The sequence below is a fragment of the Labeo rohita genome, chromosome 10 (genome assembly GCF_022985175.1).
Source record: "Labeo rohita strain BAU-BD-2019 chromosome 10, IGBB_LRoh.1.0, whole genome shotgun sequence".
In the NCBI taxonomy this organism is placed as follows: Eukaryota; Metazoa; Chordata; class Actinopteri; order Cypriniformes; family Cyprinidae; genus Labeo; species Labeo rohita.
In genome coordinates, this window is record NC_066878.1 from 26225782 (window position 1) to 26245129 (window position 19348).

The 19348-nt window shown below is 30.8% G+C and overlaps 1 protein-coding gene across 2 annotated transcripts in view; it reads left to right on the forward strand.

Annotated features, from left to right (window-relative positions):
* The first annotated feature begins 1814 nt into the window (after window positions 1-1814).
* Window positions 1815-19348, forward strand: part of sgsm1b (small G protein signaling modulator 1b) — a 39702-nt gene continuing 22168 nt past the window's right edge. The window contains exons 1-12 of one of the 2 annotated variants that reach the window (XM_051120997.1): window positions 1815-2103; window positions 2192-2235; window positions 6039-6114; window positions 8105-8267; window positions 10457-10609; window positions 10933-11000; window positions 12926-13068; window positions 13178-13309; window positions 13404-13528; window positions 13599-13666; window positions 17530-17693; window positions 17783-17909. In XM_051120997.1, coding sequence (XP_050976954.1) covers window positions 1995-2103; window positions 2192-2235; window positions 6039-6114; window positions 8105-8267; window positions 10457-10609; window positions 10933-11000; window positions 12926-13068; window positions 13178-13309; window positions 13404-13528; window positions 13599-13666; window positions 17530-17693; window positions 17783-17909 — 1372 coding nt within the window. In that variant the 5' untranslated portion in view covers window positions 1815-1994. The remainder of the gene's footprint in view (window positions 2104-2191; window positions 2236-6038; window positions 6115-8104; window positions 8268-10456; window positions 10610-10932; window positions 11001-12925; window positions 13069-13177; window positions 13310-13403; window positions 13529-13598; window positions 13667-17529; window positions 17694-17782; window positions 17910-19348) is intronic. The other variant, XM_051120995.1, reaches the window with a different exon arrangement.

Below are 19348 nucleotides of genomic sequence, written 5' to 3' on the forward strand. Positions count from 1 at the left end.
GAGTTCAGCTCATGAAAAATGGGGGCAAAAACAAAAGTGTTGCATTTATAATTTTGGTCAGTGTAATATGACTATTACTATAATAATAATAATAATATATAATAATAATATACCATTAACTATAAAACAGAAATAGTATATAAATAAAATCAATACCTCATTATAATTAAAATATATCATAACTTTATAGGCAAGGCAAGGCAAGGCAAGTTTATTTATATAGCACATTTCATACACAGAGGTAATTCAAAGTGCTTTACATAAAAGGAAGTAGAATAATCATAAAAACAATGATCACAACAATAAAACAAAAAATGTAAAATGTAAAAAACTGATTAATATAATGATTTAAAAATGATTTAAAATAAATTCAAGACAGTTAAAAACAGAGAATGATTATACATAGTGCAATCAGTTTGGACGTAGCACAGTGCTCATTCAGTAAATGCACAGCTAAACAGATGAGTTTTGAGTCTAGATTTAAATGTAGCTAATGTTTTAGCACATTTGATCTCTTCTGGAAGCTGATAGGTTTATATTCAGTGAGCATATCTGCAATGTATTTAGGTCCTAGGCCACTGAGTGACTTATAAATGAGTAAAAGTACTTTAAAATCAATTCTAAAAATAACTGGAAGCCAGTGTAGGGACCTGAGGACTGGTGTGATATGCTCAGATTTTCTGGTTCTAGTCAGAATCCTGGCAGCAGCGTTCTGGACGAGCTGCAGCTTTCTGATGGTTTTCTTGGGAAGGCCAGTGAGGAGACCATTACAATAATCCACCCTGCTGGTGATAAAGGCATGAACAAGTTTCTCCAAGTCTTGACTGGAAACAAAACATCTAATTCTTGCAATGTTTTTGAGATGATAGTATGCTGGTTTAGTTACTGCTTTGACATGACTACTGAAACTAAGGTCTGACTCCAGAATCACGCCAAGATTCCTGACTTGGTTTTTAGTTGTTTGACCCCTAGCATCAAGGTATGCATTCACCTTAAGAACTTCCTCTTTGCTTCCGAATGCAATGACTTCAGTTTTCTCCTTGTTTAACTGAAGGAAGTTCTGGCACATCCAACTGTTAATTTCATCAATGCATTTGCAGAGGGAATCAATGGGGCTGTAGTCATTTGGCGATAAGGCTAGGTAAATCTGGGTATCATCAGCATAGCTGTGATAGGCAATTTGGTTCTTTCTCATTATTTGACTTAGTGGGAGCATATACAGGCTAAACAAGAGCGGCGCTAGAATTGAGCCTTGAGGGACTCCGCATGTCATGGACGTCCACTTAGACTTATGCTCTCCTATACTCACATAATAACCTCTCCCTTCTAAGTATGACCTGAACCAATTATAATAGAATGTAAAAATTGCAGCAATATAAATAGTAATACACTATACTACCACTATATAAATAAAGCTTTAATTACTATATAATTGTAATATTAATAGAAAATAAACATTTTAATTAATAAATTACTAAAATATGACTATTACCATAATATAATAATATTATAAGAGTATAATTATAATAATACATTAATATAAATAATAATATATAGCATATAAAATGCTAATGTAAATGAAACCTTTAAATGTGTACTTATACTAGCCTAAACACCTGTCGCAGTTCTCCTAGAAATGAGGTGCAGAATTGAGTCCACAGAGAACATGCAGGTAAATTATGTTTACAAGCACCTGTTTACACACTCAAGCTGCTGCACGCTCGTGTGTGTCGTATGTTCTCACACATGTGTGATTACCGTGCACAGTCCGATCCGGTAGAGTGGGCGTGGCCCCGCATCCCTCCGCTCGATGATTGGCGCTCGCCTGACCAATCGCAGCAGTCCGCACCGACACCCCTCATAAACATCATCCTTAATGTACTAGAGATCAGAACCGCTCCTAAACCTCAGCATCCCGACGGAGATCGGATCGGATCGGCACGGGCGATCGTTCGGATGATCGGCGCGGCATCGCTCATTAATGCGGCGCGCTGATGCTCGTCGCCACACCCAGCTCTGACTCACGAGGACGCGTTGTCATCCTGCGCACATTCATCCCGCACACGAACAGCACGGCATCGCAGCGGACATCAGCCATGGCAGGTGAGACTTTCAGCTTGATCTGTGCAAAAACAGCGCGTAGAGTCCGTCAGGACGAGCTTTCGATGACAATCTGTGTGTTTGTTTACAGAATCGGAGACGCGTCAGAGGCTGCTGCGCAACGTCAAGAAGGAGGTGGGAGATTTTCTGCCTGTGTCTCATTGTTTATCACGTATCGATTAGATGTGATCGATAGAGGCTGTCGATCACTACATCTGATCGTAATGACTCGGGTTGCAGGTGCTAAATGTTCTGTAACACACACACACACACACACACACACACGCACACACACACTGGTGTGATTATGATAATGTCACAGCACACATCTGCTCATTAGACTGTCGTGTACTGTGTTTTTATAGCTAACAGCATCTAAACAAGGTCGTTCTGGTTTGTCCTCTCAGTGTCATCATCAGCCATTTGCTTTCCTAAGGAGCACAGTGTGATGAAAATGTGTCATATTGTCTTTCTTCTACTGTGTTTGTACCATGGTACTCTGATAATGGTGTGGTAATAGTAAAAAACAAATAGCAGGTATCTGAGCAACATCTCTGTCACAATCAAATTACATCACATTTGCATTGCTTATTAAGAACAGTCTAAAAATCAGTGCAGGGCTTAATGTAAACTTATTATTCTTTACAGTAAAACACTGTAGTAGTACCATGACACACGTGATAATACCCTGGTAATTGTATACACAATATAATTTTATAAGTATCGGTATATAAATTAAAATAAATAATTATAATATAACAATATAAATAATAATTTAGCACTTAGTAAATATATTATAATATAATCTAATATAATAACATGCATATTAATATATTATAACAAACAATATAAATAAAGAAAATAAAGTATTCAATAATTAATACATAATAGATTTTATTAGTATTTGAAAGTATTTTTTATATTTTCTAATTTCAAGTTTTTTTTGTGTGTGTTTTTATCATTTTTATTATTATTTTTAAAATATGTCGATATAGGTTTTTTTTTTATTATTTTACAACAAATTTTATGTTGGTAACTAGCTAAAATCATTGATATACTATTACAGGTTTTATTAATATTTTAAACCAGTTTTATATTTTGATAGTTTCTGTTTTTTATTTTAATTTTAATTAAAGTTTTTGTCCTTTTCTTGTGTGATTTTGTATTATTTTTATATATGTGTCTACATAGAAATTTTGTGGTAGTAACTAGCTAAAATAAGTTTTATTTTATGTTATTTTATTTCATATTATTATAATTTTTTTTTATTAATATTTTAAAACAGTTTTATATTTTGAGATTTTTTTGTTTTCATGTTAATTGTATTTAAAGTTTGTGTCATTTTCTTGTGTGCTTTTGTAAGTTTTTGTAGTTATATATATATATATATATATATATGTATCAAGTTAAACTAAATGAAAATGAGAAATTTTGTATTGTGTTTATTTTATTTTAGGTGAACAGTGTTATTTTAGTATCACTGATATACTATAATTTTTATTTTCATATTTTGTTTTCATTTTAAATTTAAGCTTTAGTTATTGTGTTTTTGTATTTTTAGCCGTTATCTGTATATATATATATATGTGTCCATATAGTTTTTATACATTTTTATTTAAATTTTAGTTTTAGTTATTTTAGTACATGATACTAAATAAATAATTTTAATAGAAAGTAATCAATTAGATATTAAATGTAAATTTAAATAAAACTGGAAATAAAAAAAATTGTCAATATATTCATATCTACAGTCATTTTTAAGTGCATAACTCACTGTTTGATACAAAGACCATCTAAACAAATTTCAGTTTTTTATTAAAATGAATGATAATTAATCAGCTTTAAGATTTCTAAATGTTCATTTTAAAATGTGTCATTTTAATTGATTCTGTGCCATCCCACAGAGCTTATCAGAAACAAGAAATATAGTGATATTACCATGGTATGATGAGGGTTTCAGATGGTAAAACTGTGAAACTTTGATATGTGTACACCATGGTACATGTTCAAAAACACAATAATTGCATTTTTTGCTCCCAACAGCCTGGTAAAATGCAAGTGTGTCGTTTTTGCAGCACCAGCGCCACCTAATGGAAAAATCAAACACTTTCTGGGGAAATCAATCTACTAATCATTACTTAAAATGAAAAAGAGCAATGTTTTTGCAGTTACAAATGGGAGCATTCATGTAGTTCAAACAAAGAATTGTAAAGAATTGTCATTGCAGCGCCATGCGTTGATTCCCAGGGAACACATGAACTGATCAAATGTATACCTTGAATACAATTTAAGTCGCAATGCATGAACGCAAATGCGATTTTTGGTTTAATTGCATTTAATTTGCATTTAATTCAGAAATGATGATCCCTATGTCTGGAACACATGAGGATTATTATAGGAAAACTAAAACCATAAAATAAAAATAAAATAAAATAAACTTAACTAAAATAAAATATGAATAGATAAATAAAACATTACTTGAAATAAAAATAAATATTAAGAAAAAAATAAAATAAAATAAAATATAAATAAATAAACTAAATAAAAATGCCAAAGCAACACTTCTCATTTTCATTTAGTGTACTTAATGTACTAAAAAAAAAAAAAAAAAAAAAAAATTTAAAACTAGAAATTTTTTTTTTTTATATATATATATATATATATATATATATACATAAATTAAAAAAAAAAACAACAAAATTATTAAAACTAAATAAAATTAAAATAAAAACACTTTTTTGAGCTTCAGACTGGAACTACTACAACATGACTGTCATAATCTCATTCTTCAGAATGCCTTAAAAGGGTCATGAGATGCCCATTTTCCACAAGTTGATATGATTCTTTAGGGTCTTAATGAAAAGTCTCTAATATACTTTGATTAAAAATTCTCAATGGTTTTGTAAAACAACACCCTTTTTACCTTGTCAAAATCAGCTCTGCAAAAATCATCTCATTCTGAGGGGTTGTTCCTTTAAATGCAAATGAGCTCTGCTCACCCCGCCCCTCTCTTCTCTCTGTGGAAAGACGATATTGTTTACATTAGCTGCATTTAGCCACTAAACCTAAGGAAAGGCGATCACAAAGATTCATAAAAAAACGTTTATACTCACTTCTGCTGTAAGTGAAGCTGGATCACGAATGATTCGCATGAACATAGACAGATACATATAGATCGAAAGGTGCATTCCATTCACAAACAAACGTAATCTACTGCATCTTCAGCAGCTCAGATGTCAGGAGTAAATGACGACCACTATGTTCATTATTACATCCAGCAACACAACACCTCAATCACTCAATCAGAGATATTTTTGTCTAACTTACATCCCTGCTCCAGCATCCAAACAAAGAGGTCGGACTGTTACAGCTGATCTGAGGTAAAACGCTCATGTCAATCAACTATGGTGGGAGTGGCCTCTGTGTGTGTGACACCACAACAACAGGCATCTGAGAACGGCTCGATTTGAAAAAGGGGATATTATTTTTACAGATTAATTAAAAACCACTGCATGGATTTTTATCATTATAGATAGATTTGTACATACACTGACAACACACATTAATGTTCAAACTACATGAAAAAGTGAACTTAGCATCCGATGACCTCTTTATGAAGGCTTCGTTTATGCCATTTAATGTGTGCTTTATGAAAATAATTTCAAGATCCGAATCGCGAGGCGTCAGAGGGTGAAACTGCTGTGATGGGCGCACATATGTCCATCCGCACACGCTCTCCACTCATCGTGAGTGTAAGTCAGAGGCTCAGAGAAAACAAGCTGTGAGTAAGAGAGCGTGTTTAATTCACCGTCCGTCATGACTCACTGTCAACCACAGGACACGCTCAGGTCTACTCACCCGGTACCCATGATTCTCAGCGGTTGAACTTTACAATGAGGATGTTGAGATTCTCAGATGTTGGTTTGCTGGACTTTCAGGTGAAGCAGATCATGGAGGAGGCCGTGACGCGCAAGTTTGTGCATGAAGACAGCAGTCACATATTCTCTTTCTGCGGTAAGTTGATTCCCCTTAAAAAACCCTGGAAAAAAACAGTAAAAATGTCGAATTATTATGTTCATTTTATTAGTTGTAATCAATGAAAAGTAATTAATTATATTATTTAATATAATTAATGCATAATATAATTAATTGTAATTAATTACTGTATTTAATTATAATTATTTTATTTAATTACAATTATTACTGTTGTTGGTAATAATATGAAACAATATCAATCATGTCAACGTGTGGATTGTGTCTGAAAAGTTTTTTTTTAAGAGTAGCTGTGCAGTTTTTATTTTTAATATTTTCCAATTTCAATTTTAGTTAGTTTTAGCAATTTTGTTGTTTTTATCATTTTTATTATTCTTAAATATGTTGATTATTGTTTTGTTTATTATTTATTATTTTATTTATTTTTTAGTTCTTTTAAAACATCGAGTTAAACTAAATGAAAATGAGAAATTTTGTGTTGGTAACTAGCCAAAATAATAATTTTTAAATGCCATTTTATTTCAGGTAACCAGTGTTATTTTAGTGTCACTGATATACTATTATAGTTTTTATTAATATTTTAAATTTTTTTTATGTTTTCATTTTAATTTTGAAGTTTTAGTAATTGTATTATGTACTAAACATTGCATTTATAATAATAATTATTATTATTATAAGGATGTTATATTCATTTTAATACTTATATTTTATATGTATTATTTTTATTATGTTTTGGTCAAATTCTCATATTTCTGGCTTTGTTTTATTTGTTCCTTTTCTTTAAAAATGTGCTATATAATCTAAAACAAGTAATTATTAATTGTACTTATTTGATTAATTGTAATCAATTATATTTATATTTAATTATTATTATTATAATGACATTATATTCATTTTAAGAAATTATTTACTTATATTTTATATTTATTAAGATTACTATTATTATTAATACTACTACCAGTAATAATAGTTATGATTATTATTATGTTTTGGTGAAATTCTCACATTTCTGGCATTATCTTATGTTCCTTTTCCTTGAAAACATGTTACATAAATGAAAAACATAATAATGATATTATTGTAGTTATTTTATTAATTATAATCAATTACATTTAGAATTAATTAATATTATTATTCTATGAATTGTTAATTATACTTATGTTTAATTGTTGTTGTTAGTAAATTAGTAATTAAATATTTTTGCTGGTTTGATATGAATAATGAATGTGCATATCAGGGTCAATTAATTAGATTGTCAATCAATATGACAATATTTATGTTACAATTATTCAATTATTCATTATTTTATTTAGATGTATTATTATTACTTTAGTTATTTTATAACCAGCCAAAAATATTATTTTTTAATGTTAGTTTATTTCAGGTAACCATTGTTATTTTAGTGTCATTGATATAGTATTATAGTTTTTATTAGTATTAAAAAAAAAAAAATAAAAATTATATATATATATATATATATATATGTTTTTTTGTTTTATATATATGTTTTTTTAGTTTTAGTTGAAAGTTTTATTCATTTTCTTGTTTTTGTCATTTTTAGTATATATATGTATTTTTTATGTGTTTCAATTTTAGTTGTTACTTTAGTACATGAAGTTACAGAACTTTTTTTATTATTACTAATTACAAATTTTTTAAAGCATTTAAGCATACAAAAAAAGATGATACGCTGTTGTAAAGCAGATTTGAGTGGTTTTCATCAGTAGTTTGAGTGTTGAGTGTTGAGTGTGTGTGTCAGTATGTTGAGTGGGCTGCTGAAAGGACACCTAATGACTCGGGTTCACTCGTCTGACTGATGGCACACACACATCATATCCGTTTGTCAAACCACCTCCACCTAACAGTCTGTTGATGACGGCGCAGCAGCACGTGTGTGTGTGTGTGTGTGTGTGTGATTATTCAGCTCCTTCTGTATTCCAGCAGATTGCGGCGGAGCTCAACAGACTCAATGATGATGTGTGTTCAGATGGGTAGTTTTGTGTTTGTGCAGGTGTGGTGGAAGCGTGTGTTCTTCACGGGCTGAAGCGACGGGCTGCTGGTTTCCTGCGCAGCAACAAGCTGGCGGCTCTTTTCATGAAAGTGGGGAAGATGTTTCCACCAGCTGAGGAACTCTGCAGAAAGGTTCAGGAACTGGAGCAAATCATCGAAAACAAGTGAGAAACAACACAAGTGCTCATGTTCAATGTTTTGGCTGAATTCTCACATGTCTGGGATTATCTTGTTTTGTATGTTCCTTTTCCTTGTGCTATAAAATTTATATATATATATATATATATACGGTCATAAAAAGTGTCATAATCTGTTATTACCCATCATTTTAATTTTCATATTTTAATTAGAATAACACATTTAATTGCTTTTATTTTTGTTCACGTTTTCATTTTAATCATGAAGCTACAGGACGACAGCGCAGTGTTTAAAAACAGCTAAATATGCTAGGGCTGGGTAAAATAAATAAATAAATAAATAAATAAATAAACTGATTTCTCAAATTTAATTAATTCTCATTTTAATGAGCCAATATCAATTCTTAAATGACAATCGATCTCTTGGTCTGTGCTGTTTTTAGTTGATGTTTGGACAGTACATAGTGCATCTTAAGGATATTATTAAATTAATTATAATTATTTTAATCAATTACTTATTTATATGTTATTATTATTATCTTTTTTTTGTCAAATTCCACATTTGACATTTCGTTTTCTTTGTTCCTTTTCTTTAGAAAGGTGCTATATAAATGAAACAGATTATATTAATATTAATAATTATAACAGTTAATATTAATGTGTTTATTTGATTAACTGCAATCAATTAAATTTATATTTAAATATTATTATTATTATTAATTATAATAACAATAACAATAATAAGGATATTATATTCATTTTTTGAATAAATTATTTACTTATATTTTATATTTATTATTATTATTACTACTACTACTACTACTACTATTAGTAATAATAATAATAATAATAACAATAGGTATGATCATTTTGTTTTCATTTTTATGTTTTGGTGAAATTCTCACATTTCTGCCATTATCTTGTTTTCTTTGTATGTTCCTTTTTCTTAAAAATGTGCTATATAAATGAAAAATAAAATTATTATTATAAGGGTATTAATAAATTAATTGTAATCATTTTAATCAATTGTTATTATTATTACTATTATTATTATGTTTTGATCAAATTCTCACATTTTTGCCTTTATCTTGCTTTCTTTGTTCCTTTTCTTTAGAAAGGTGCTATGTACATGAAACAAACCATTAATATTATTATTAATAATAATGATAATAATTGTAATTATTGTATTTATTTGATTAACTGTAATCAATTAAACTTCTATTAATTTATTATCATTATTATTATTATATAGATATTATATGCATTTTAATCAATTACTTATATTTTCTATTTATGTATATTTTCTATTTATTGTTATTATTATTACTACTAGTACTATAATTAATTCTACTATTAATAATAGTAACAACAACAAAAACAATAATAGATGTGATTAATATTATTGTGTTTTGATGAAATTTTTACATTTCTGGCATTATCCTGTTTTCTTTGTATGTTCCTTTTCCTTAGAAACATGCTATATAAATGAAAAAAAAAGTGTGTGTGTATATATATACACTGCATATATAATCATAGTAATATTGTAGTTATTTGATTAATTGTAATCAATTACATTTCTAATTATTTATTATCATCATCATTATTATTATGGTTATTATAAGGATAATTTAATTTATTTTTTACTTATATTTTATTATTATTATTATTACTACTATTATTAATATTACTACTAGTAGTAGTAATAATAATAATAATATATATGATAAATATTTTTTTTTTTGGTAAAATTCTCACATTTCTGGCATTATCTTGTTTTCTTTGTATGTTCCTTCTCCTTAGAAACATGCTCTATAAATGAAAAATAATAATATTGTAGTTATATTATTAATTGCAATTATATATTATATTTAGAATTAATTTTGTTATTCTATTATTTTATTATTATTATTTTTTTAAAGATCTATTTTTGGCATTTTTTGCCTTTATTGTGATAGGACAGATCAGAACGTATGTCGGCGTGCTGCCCACAAGGCTATCGGCACTGACGTTATTCTATTAATTTTTAATTAATTATATTTATCTTTAATTATTGTTACATGTTACAATTGTGAATAATAATAATAAAAAATTAGCAAATTAGTAATCTGCTGGTTTGAACTGACTGATGATTGTGCACTGATAAATCCTAGTATTTGAGTATTAGTGTCAACTATTTTGATTGTCACTCAGTATGATTTCAATTTTCACAACGCAAGACAAAACCAGGGCCAGATGAGTCAAGAGAGCGTCCGAAAACAGCCCAGGCCGCCCAACCTGTCGCCCCTGGCGATCAAACACCTGTGGATCCGCACGGCGCTCACTGAGAAGCTGCTGGACAAAATTGTCCTGTACTTGGTGGAGAACAGCAGGTGAGGAATTCATGACAGATAGAGTTTCTGACAGGATACAGACGGTGGTCTGGAATGGAGTACTAGCACACTGTGCTCATGTTGCATGTTAAATTCAGCGAGCGGCATTCGCTTCACAAATACATAAGGTTATTTTGAATACTTAATGTAGTTTTGCACACACATATGATGAGACATAAAGGAGGTGTTTGAAATCCGGCTTCTAGTTACACTTACAGTTAGTTTGTTAGACTGGAAATGGAAAACATGCACATTAGGCAGTACTATGTTACTGTCAACATAAAATGAATTCAATTATATTAAGGTGTTTTTATTCATTTCAGCAAGTTTTATGAAAGGGAAGGTCTTCTGAGAGATCCAGTTGATGGCCCAATCCTCGCATCTTTGCTTGGTATCAGTTTTCAAGCATTTGTATCTTGTCATTTAAAAAAAAAAAAAAAAAAAAAATGTGAATAATATATACACCCTAGCATTCAACAGTTTGGGATCACTAAGATATTTAATTTTATAAATCTTCTGCTACATTTATTTAATCAAAAATACATTAGAAATTGTGAAATATTATTTTAATTTAAAATAACTGTTTTCTATGTGAATATCTGTTCAAATGTAATTTATTCCTGTGATCAAAGCTGAATTTTCAGCATCATTACTCCAGTCTTGAGTGTCACATGATCCTTCATAAATCATTCTAATATGCTGATTTCCTGCTCAAGAAACATTTCTGATTATTATCAATGCTGAAAGCAGTTGTAGTGCACAATATTTTAGTGGAAACTGATAGATTTTATTTTTCATGATTCAGAGATGAATAGAAAGTTCAAAAGAACAGCATTTGTTTCAAATAGAAATCTTTTGTAACATTATAAACAGGGATTGCACATAAGTGGTCCGCAAGGCTGCATGCGTGACCAAAATAAGAAATGCACTGCGTAAATAAGTTCGGAGTGCGCATTTGCGTAGCAACATGGTTGCAAAATTGTGACATATCATTCACTAATGCTCTTTAATCGGAAGCGCTAAACCGGCGGGAGCGCGTATACTTGCTTGCTGGCAGCCTGCCAAAATATAAGCTTGCTAATTTAAGTTTGAAAATGATAAAAATTCACATTAAAAAAGTAAATATTATCATTTTATTTTTGAAGCTTACTATAAAATAATTGTATTTTTATTTAATGCTCACTTTTTATTTTTTTATTTATTACTTTTTATTACCACACTTTATTATTTTATTAAAAAAAAAAACAACTAAAAACTAAATAAATAATGATATTATTATCACTATTATTAATTACATTTTTATATTTAGTATAGTTATATTTAATGGGTCACACTATGTGTAGTGTGAGGACCAAACCAAAAAAAAAAAACCAAAAAAAAAAAACACTTACTGACCCCAAACTGTTGAACAGTAGTTTATATTGTTGCAAATATAATACTGTATAAAATGTATATTGCCATATATATAAATTATTATAATACACTACCAGTCAAAATTTTTGAACAGTACAATTTAATGTTTTTAAAGGAATCTCTTCTGCTCACCAAGCCTGCATTTATTTGATCCAAAATACAGCAAAAGCAGTAAAATTGTGAAATATTTTCACTATTTAAAATAACTGCTTTCTATTTGAATATATTTTAAAATGTAATTTATTTCTGTGATTTCAAAGCTAAATTTTCAGCATCATTACTCCAGTCTTAAGTGACACATGATCATCAGAAATCATTCTAATATGCTGATTTCCTGCTCAAGAAACATGTTTATTATTGTTATTTTCATCAAGATACAAAGATGAGCATTTATCTGAAATAAAAAGCTTTTGTAACATAAACTATACCATTAAAAAGCCTGGAATCAGTATAATTTATTTATTATTTCTATTTCAGATAAATGCTGTTCTTCTAAACTTTAAAAATCTACTCAACTGTTTTCAACATAATAATAATTTTAAAAAATGTTGTTTTGAGCAGCAAAATAATGATTTCTGAAAGATCATGTGACTGGAGTAATGATGCTAAAAATTCAGCTTTGAAATCACAGGAATAAATTACATTTTAAAATATATTCAAATAGAAAACAGTTATTTTAAATAGTAAAAATATTTCAGTTTTTTCATGTACTTTGGATCAAATAAATGCAGGCTTGAAGATCAGAAATCTTACTGTTCAAAAACTTTTGACTGGTAGTGTATCTAGTGTATCTATATCTAAAAATGATAATTTTAATTGTATATTTTTGTATAATTTAGATAGCATGATACAATGTGGACAAGATTAATTTTAATGTTTTTCCGTACGCTGTGTTTCTTTCAGTCGGTCCCTGTGCTTTAGAGTACACAAAAGCAAAGACGGCCAATCATTTCTGGACGGACCCGTCGGCTGATGAATTAGTGCAGAGACACCGCATTCACAGCGGCCACTGCCGCCAAGATTCCCCCACTAAACGCCCGGCTCTCGTAAGACGTCCTGCATTTAATGCTTTGGATGCGGCCCACGTGATCATGCGCTGTTCATTTCTCTCATTTGTCTAAAATGATGCAGATAAGAGTAGATTTTGTTTTGTAGATTCAGAAGAGGCAGTCGAGCGGCAGCATGGACGACCGGCCTTCACTGTGGGCGCGGGATTACGTCGAATCCCTTCATCAAAACTCTAGAGCCACGCTGCTTTTTGGGAAGAACAACGTTCTGGTGCAGCCGGTACGTCAGCTGGGAAACGATACGTGCGTGACGACACGATAGCGATATGGTGCTTTAATTAAAGCGTGGCAATAAATCTCCTCTGGTCTTTCAGACAGATGACATGGAAGCAATCCCAGGATACCTCTCTCTTCACCAGACGGCCGATCTCATGACGCTGAAATGGACACCGAACCAGCTGATGAACGGAAACATGGGGGAGCTCGATTATGAGAAAAGGTGACCTGCGTTATGATTGTGACGTCAGATTCGTGGGAATGATTTTCAATCAACTTTCATGTCTCCGCAGTGTATATTGGGATTATGCCATGACCATTCGTCTGGAGGAAATCGTCTATTTGCACTGCCATCAGCAAGGTGAATATATCAACACTGAGCATTTTTAACCCTATGAAGCCTGACATGTGAAATAATAGTCAGAACTAAACTAGTAAAGTTCATAGACAAACTTTGAAGTTGGCTTGAAAAAGCCTCGTCTGAAAGTTTGAAATGACTTTGAAAAGCTTAAAGTTTGAATTTACTTGTTGAAATTGAAGTTTGGGACAGAGGGAACACACGCATGTTTCTAGCATGAATCGGCATGTTGTTTGCATGATTTAATGTGAATTAACATGTCACTAACATGATTTAACATGTCGTTAGCATGATTTAACATGTTCCTGCCATGATAAGCAAGTTGTTAACATGCTTCTAACATGATTAACAAGTTACTAACATGTTGCTAGCATAATTCTATCATGATTATATATTGCTAGCGCGTTTTTACCATAATTAGCATGTTTCTAGCATGATTAGTGTGTTATTAACGTTTTTAACATGATTAGGATGTTGCTAGCGTGATTCTTACATCATTATCAAGTTACTAACATGTTGCTAGCCTGTTTCTAGCATGATTAGCAAGTTACTAACATGTTTTAATATAATTAACATGTTTCTAGCATCATCAAGTTACTAACATGTTGTTAACATGACTTTAACATGATTATCATGTTACTAGTGTTGCTAACATGATTAGAAAGTTACTGCCATGTTGCTAGCGACATGATTAGCATGTTACTAGCATCATTATCAAGTTACTAACATGCTGCTAGCATGACTTTAGCATGATTATCATGTTAGTATGTTGCTATCCTGTTTCTAGCATGATTTGCACGTTACTAGCATGTTGCTAGCATGATTTGCATGTTACTAACATGTTTTTAACATAATTAGCATGTTGTTAGCATGATTAGCATGTTACTAGCAACATGCTAGTCATGTTGCTAGTAATATGTTGATTATGCTAGCAGGATGCTGGGAACATGATTAGCATGTTTCTAACATTAATCAAGTTACATGTTATTACCATGACTTTAACATGATTACCATGTTACGAACATGTTGCTATTCTATCATTATTTGCAAGTTACTAGCATGTTGCTAGCATGATTAACATGTTACTATCATGTTGTTGGCATGATTCTAGCATGATTAGCATGTTACTAACATGTTGTTAACATGACTTTAACATGATTATCGTGTTACTAGTGTTGCTAACATGATTAGAAAGTTACTGCCGTGTTGCTAGTGACATGATTAGCATGTTACTAGCATCATTATCAAGTTACTAACATGCTGCTAGCATGACTTTAGCATGATTATCATGTTAGTATATTGCTATCCTGTTTCTAGCATGATTTGCACATTACTAGCATGTTGCTAGAATGATTTGCATGTTACTAACATGTTTTTAACATGATTAGCATGTTGCTAGCATCATCAACTTACTAGCATGTTGCTAGCATGACTTTAGTATGATTATCACGTTAATATGTTGCTATCCTGTTTCTAGCATGATTAGAATGTTACTGGTATGTTGTTAGCAATATGATTAACGTTACTAGCATGATTAGCATGTTACTAGCAACATGCTAGTCATGTTGCTAGTAATATGTTGATCATGCTAGCAGGATGCTGGGAACATGATTAGCATGTTTCTAACATTAATCAAGTTACTAACATGTTGTTACCATGACTTTAACATGATTACCATGTTACGAACATGTTGCTATTCTAGCATTATTTGCAAGTTACTAGCATGTTGCTAGCATGATTAAAATGTTACTATCATGTTGTTGGCATGATTCTAGCATGATTAGCATGTTACCAACGTGTTTCTAGCATCATTATCAAGTTATGACTTTATCTCAAATGTTTATCTCTGACTTTATCTCATGACTTTAACATGATTACCATGTTGCTAACCTGTTTCTAGCATGATTAGCAAGTTAGTAGCATGTTGTTACCATGATTGTAACATGATTCGCATTTCATTACCATGTTGTTAACATGATTAGCATTTTACTAGCATAATTTATATATATATATATATATATATATATATATATATACACCGGTGCATCTCAATAAATTAGAATGTCGTGGAAAAGTTCATTTATTTTAGTAATACAACTCAAAGTGCGAAACTCGTGTAATAAATTCAATGCACACAGACTGAAGTAGTTTAAGTCTTTGGTTCATTTAATTGTGATGATTTTGGCTCACATTTAACAAAAACCCACCAATTCAATCCAATTCAATTCAATCTCAATAAATTAGAATACTTCATAAGACCAATAAAAAAAAAAAAAAAACATTTTTAGTGAATTGTTGGCCTTCTGGAAAGTATGTTCATTTACTGTATATGTACTCAATACTTGGTAGGGGCTCCTTTTGCTTTAATTATTGCCTCAATTCGGCGTGGCATGGAGGTGATCAGTCTGTGGCACTGCTGAGGTGGTATAGAAGCCCAGGCTTCTTTGACAGTGGCCTTCAGCTCATCTGCATTTTTTGGTCTCTTGTTTCTCATTTTCCTCTTGTCAATACCCCATAGATTCTCTATGGGGTTCAGGTCTGGTGAGTTTGCTGGTCAGTCAAGCACACCAACACCATGGTCATTTAACCAACTTTTGGTGCTTTTGGTAGTGTGGGCAGGTGCCAAATCCTGCTGGAAAATGAAATCAGCATCTTTAAAAAGCCGGTCAGTAGAAGGAAGCATGAAGTGCTCTAAACTTTCTCTGTGACTTTGGTTTTCAAAAAACACAGTGGAAAACTTGCTTTCATCTGAAAAGAGGATTTTGGACCACTGGGCAACAGTCCATTTCTTCTTCTCCTCAGCCCTTTTCTTCTTCTCTTCAGCCCAGGTAAGACGCCTCTTGTCTGTGGTTCAGGAGTTCAGGAGTGTAGCCGAATTCCTTGACACATCTGTGTGTGGTGGCTCTTGATGCCTTGACCCCAGCCTCAGTCCATTCCTTGTGAAGTTCACTCAAATTCTTGAATGGATTTTGCTTGACAAGCCTCTCAAGGCTGCGGTTCTCTCGGTTGGCTGTGCATCTTTTTCTTCCGCACTTTTTCCTTCCACTCAACTTTCTGTTAACATGCTTGGATACAGCACTCTGTGAACAGCCAGATTCTTTGGCAATGAATGTTTGTGTCTTACACTCCTTGTGAAGGGTGCCAATGATTGTCTTCTGGACAACTGTCAGGTCAGCAGTCTTCCCCATGATTGTGTAGCCTAGTGAACCAAACTGAGAGACCATTTTGAAGGCTCAGAAAACCTTTGCAGGTGTTTTGAGTTGATTAGCTGATTGGCATGTCACCATATTCCTATTTGTTGAGATAGTGAATTGGTGGGTTTTTGTTAAACTACTAAAACTACTTCAGTCTGTGTGCATTAAATTTATTTAATACACCAGTTTCACAATTTGAATCTGACCCAAGTTTGGTGGTTGTCGCTTTAAAGCTCTAGGAGGAGAAAGTGTTTAAATTTTGGCTCAGAAGAAGAAGCTTATATAGCAGATATGTAGCAATCTCAAGCCAACTTAATAATTAAAAAAAAAAAAAAAAAAAAAAAAAAAAAAAATATATATATATATATATATATATATATATATATATCAGTGGTCGCTCTATATCTCCAATAATGTCTTAGTAAGAAGAGATTGAAATTATCCAAACATATAATGCAATGCAATCCACTGCTGATTGAGAGATGAACAAATAAACATTCCTCAAAAGATGTGAGATGTTTTGGAAGCCTGTGAAGATCATTCCTCCACTGAGGAACAGTGAAAGTAAAGCTTCTAGACACAAACGCTCCTCAAAAGATCCTGAAGATCACATCTGAGACTCAGGAAATGTTCTTGATGTCTGAAGGTTTGTCTGTTTGTGTCCTTGTGCAGTGGACAGTGGTGGTACTGTGGTTTTGGTGAGTCAGGACGGGATCCAAAGGCCTCCGTTTCGCTTTCCTAAAGGCGGTCACCTGCTGCAGTTCCTCACGTGTCTGGAAACGGGCCTCCTTCCTCACGGACAGTTAGATCCGCCTCTCTGGTCCCAAAGAGGAAAGGTTTGCCAAAACGCTGCATTCTTAAAGTCATTCTTTAGTAGTCTGAATAAAAAAAAATGTTTTGGAGATCATTGTGTGTTCTTCCTCAGGGTAAAGTGTTTCCAAAACTGCGTAAAAGGAGTCCGCATGGATCCTGCGAGTCATTCTCGGACAAGGATGAAGACGAGGCCACTGATTATGTGTTTCGGATCATATATCCGGGCAGTCAGGAGTTTGGTATGTTAATGTGATGTTTGTATTTAGATGTTCACAAGCAAGATTATTGTAGATAAACTGAAACTAAAACGGATTAAAAAACAAAAAAACAAAAAAAGACCTCATGAATGGAACTAAAAATTTACATTCAAAATGTAATATATATATATATATATATAGATATATATAGATATAGATATATAATTTTTGTAGTAAATATTTAAGTATTTATTCATATTTCTATAATTATATAGCTATATATATAGAAATAATTATTTATTTGTTTTAGTTGAGTTGTTAATTTTTTTTTAAATATATATTTTTAATTATACATTTTTGTATAAGTAGGATGTTATGACGCAATAAAGAATTTTAAAAAATGACCTCATAAATAAAAATAAACATTTGAATTCAAAATGCAAGAATAAGAAAAATATTTTTTTTTACATACATATTTTTTATTTTAATTTTGTTGTTTTATTATTTAGATATTTTTGTTTTTTAAACGTCTTTATTCATTTTTAATTAAATGTTTTTTATTAATTTTATTTCAGTTTTATTTCTTTTAGTATATTGTTAAACTAAATTAAAATGAGAAATGCTGCTTTTGCAAATAGCTGAAATGGAAAAATATTTTGTTGTATTTTATTTCATGTTTATTTTATTTTTTTATTTTAACATTTATTGAAATAACAAAAATGTAAAAAAAAAAAAAAAAAAAAAAAAAAAAAAGGTTAACTTTAATAACCCTGTCTACAGCACCATCTACTGGCCAAAATTTAGTTTTTTTTTATACATTTTTAATTAAATGTTTTTATTACTTTTATTTCAGTTGAAATTGAAAAAAAAAATTGTATATTTTGTTTATTTTATTTTTTTATTTTAACATTTATTGCAATAAAAATGTAAAGAAAACAGTTAACTATAATAACCCTGTCTACAGCGCCATCTACTGGCCAAATACATGTTTTTATAGTTAATAAAGCAGAATACAGTAAATGTTACTGTAAATATAGCTATACACATATTTTAATTGTACATTTTTGTATAATTGGGATGTTATAATGCAATGAGGGCAAGAAACAAACTGATTTTTTTAAAAAAAATGTCTTCATAAATTAAAAAAATAAAATAATTCAAAACATAGAAATGATAGATAAATAAATAAATAAATAAATAAACAAACAAAGAAAGAAATAACACTGTCCTGAACTGCTTCAAAACTAACTACAATGAAATAAAAATGGTCATAAAATACATTTTTCTTTTTTTTGTGCAGGGTGGAACATCCTATATTAGTATTATTGAGAGACAATTATGGATTTTATTAATATTTTCACTTTTTAGTCTTATATTTTCTATTTATATTTAAATTTATTTACATTTTTAGTAATTTAGTTTTTTATTTTTTTTTTTATTTATTCATTGTGACCGAAGACTGAAGTAATGATACAGAAAAT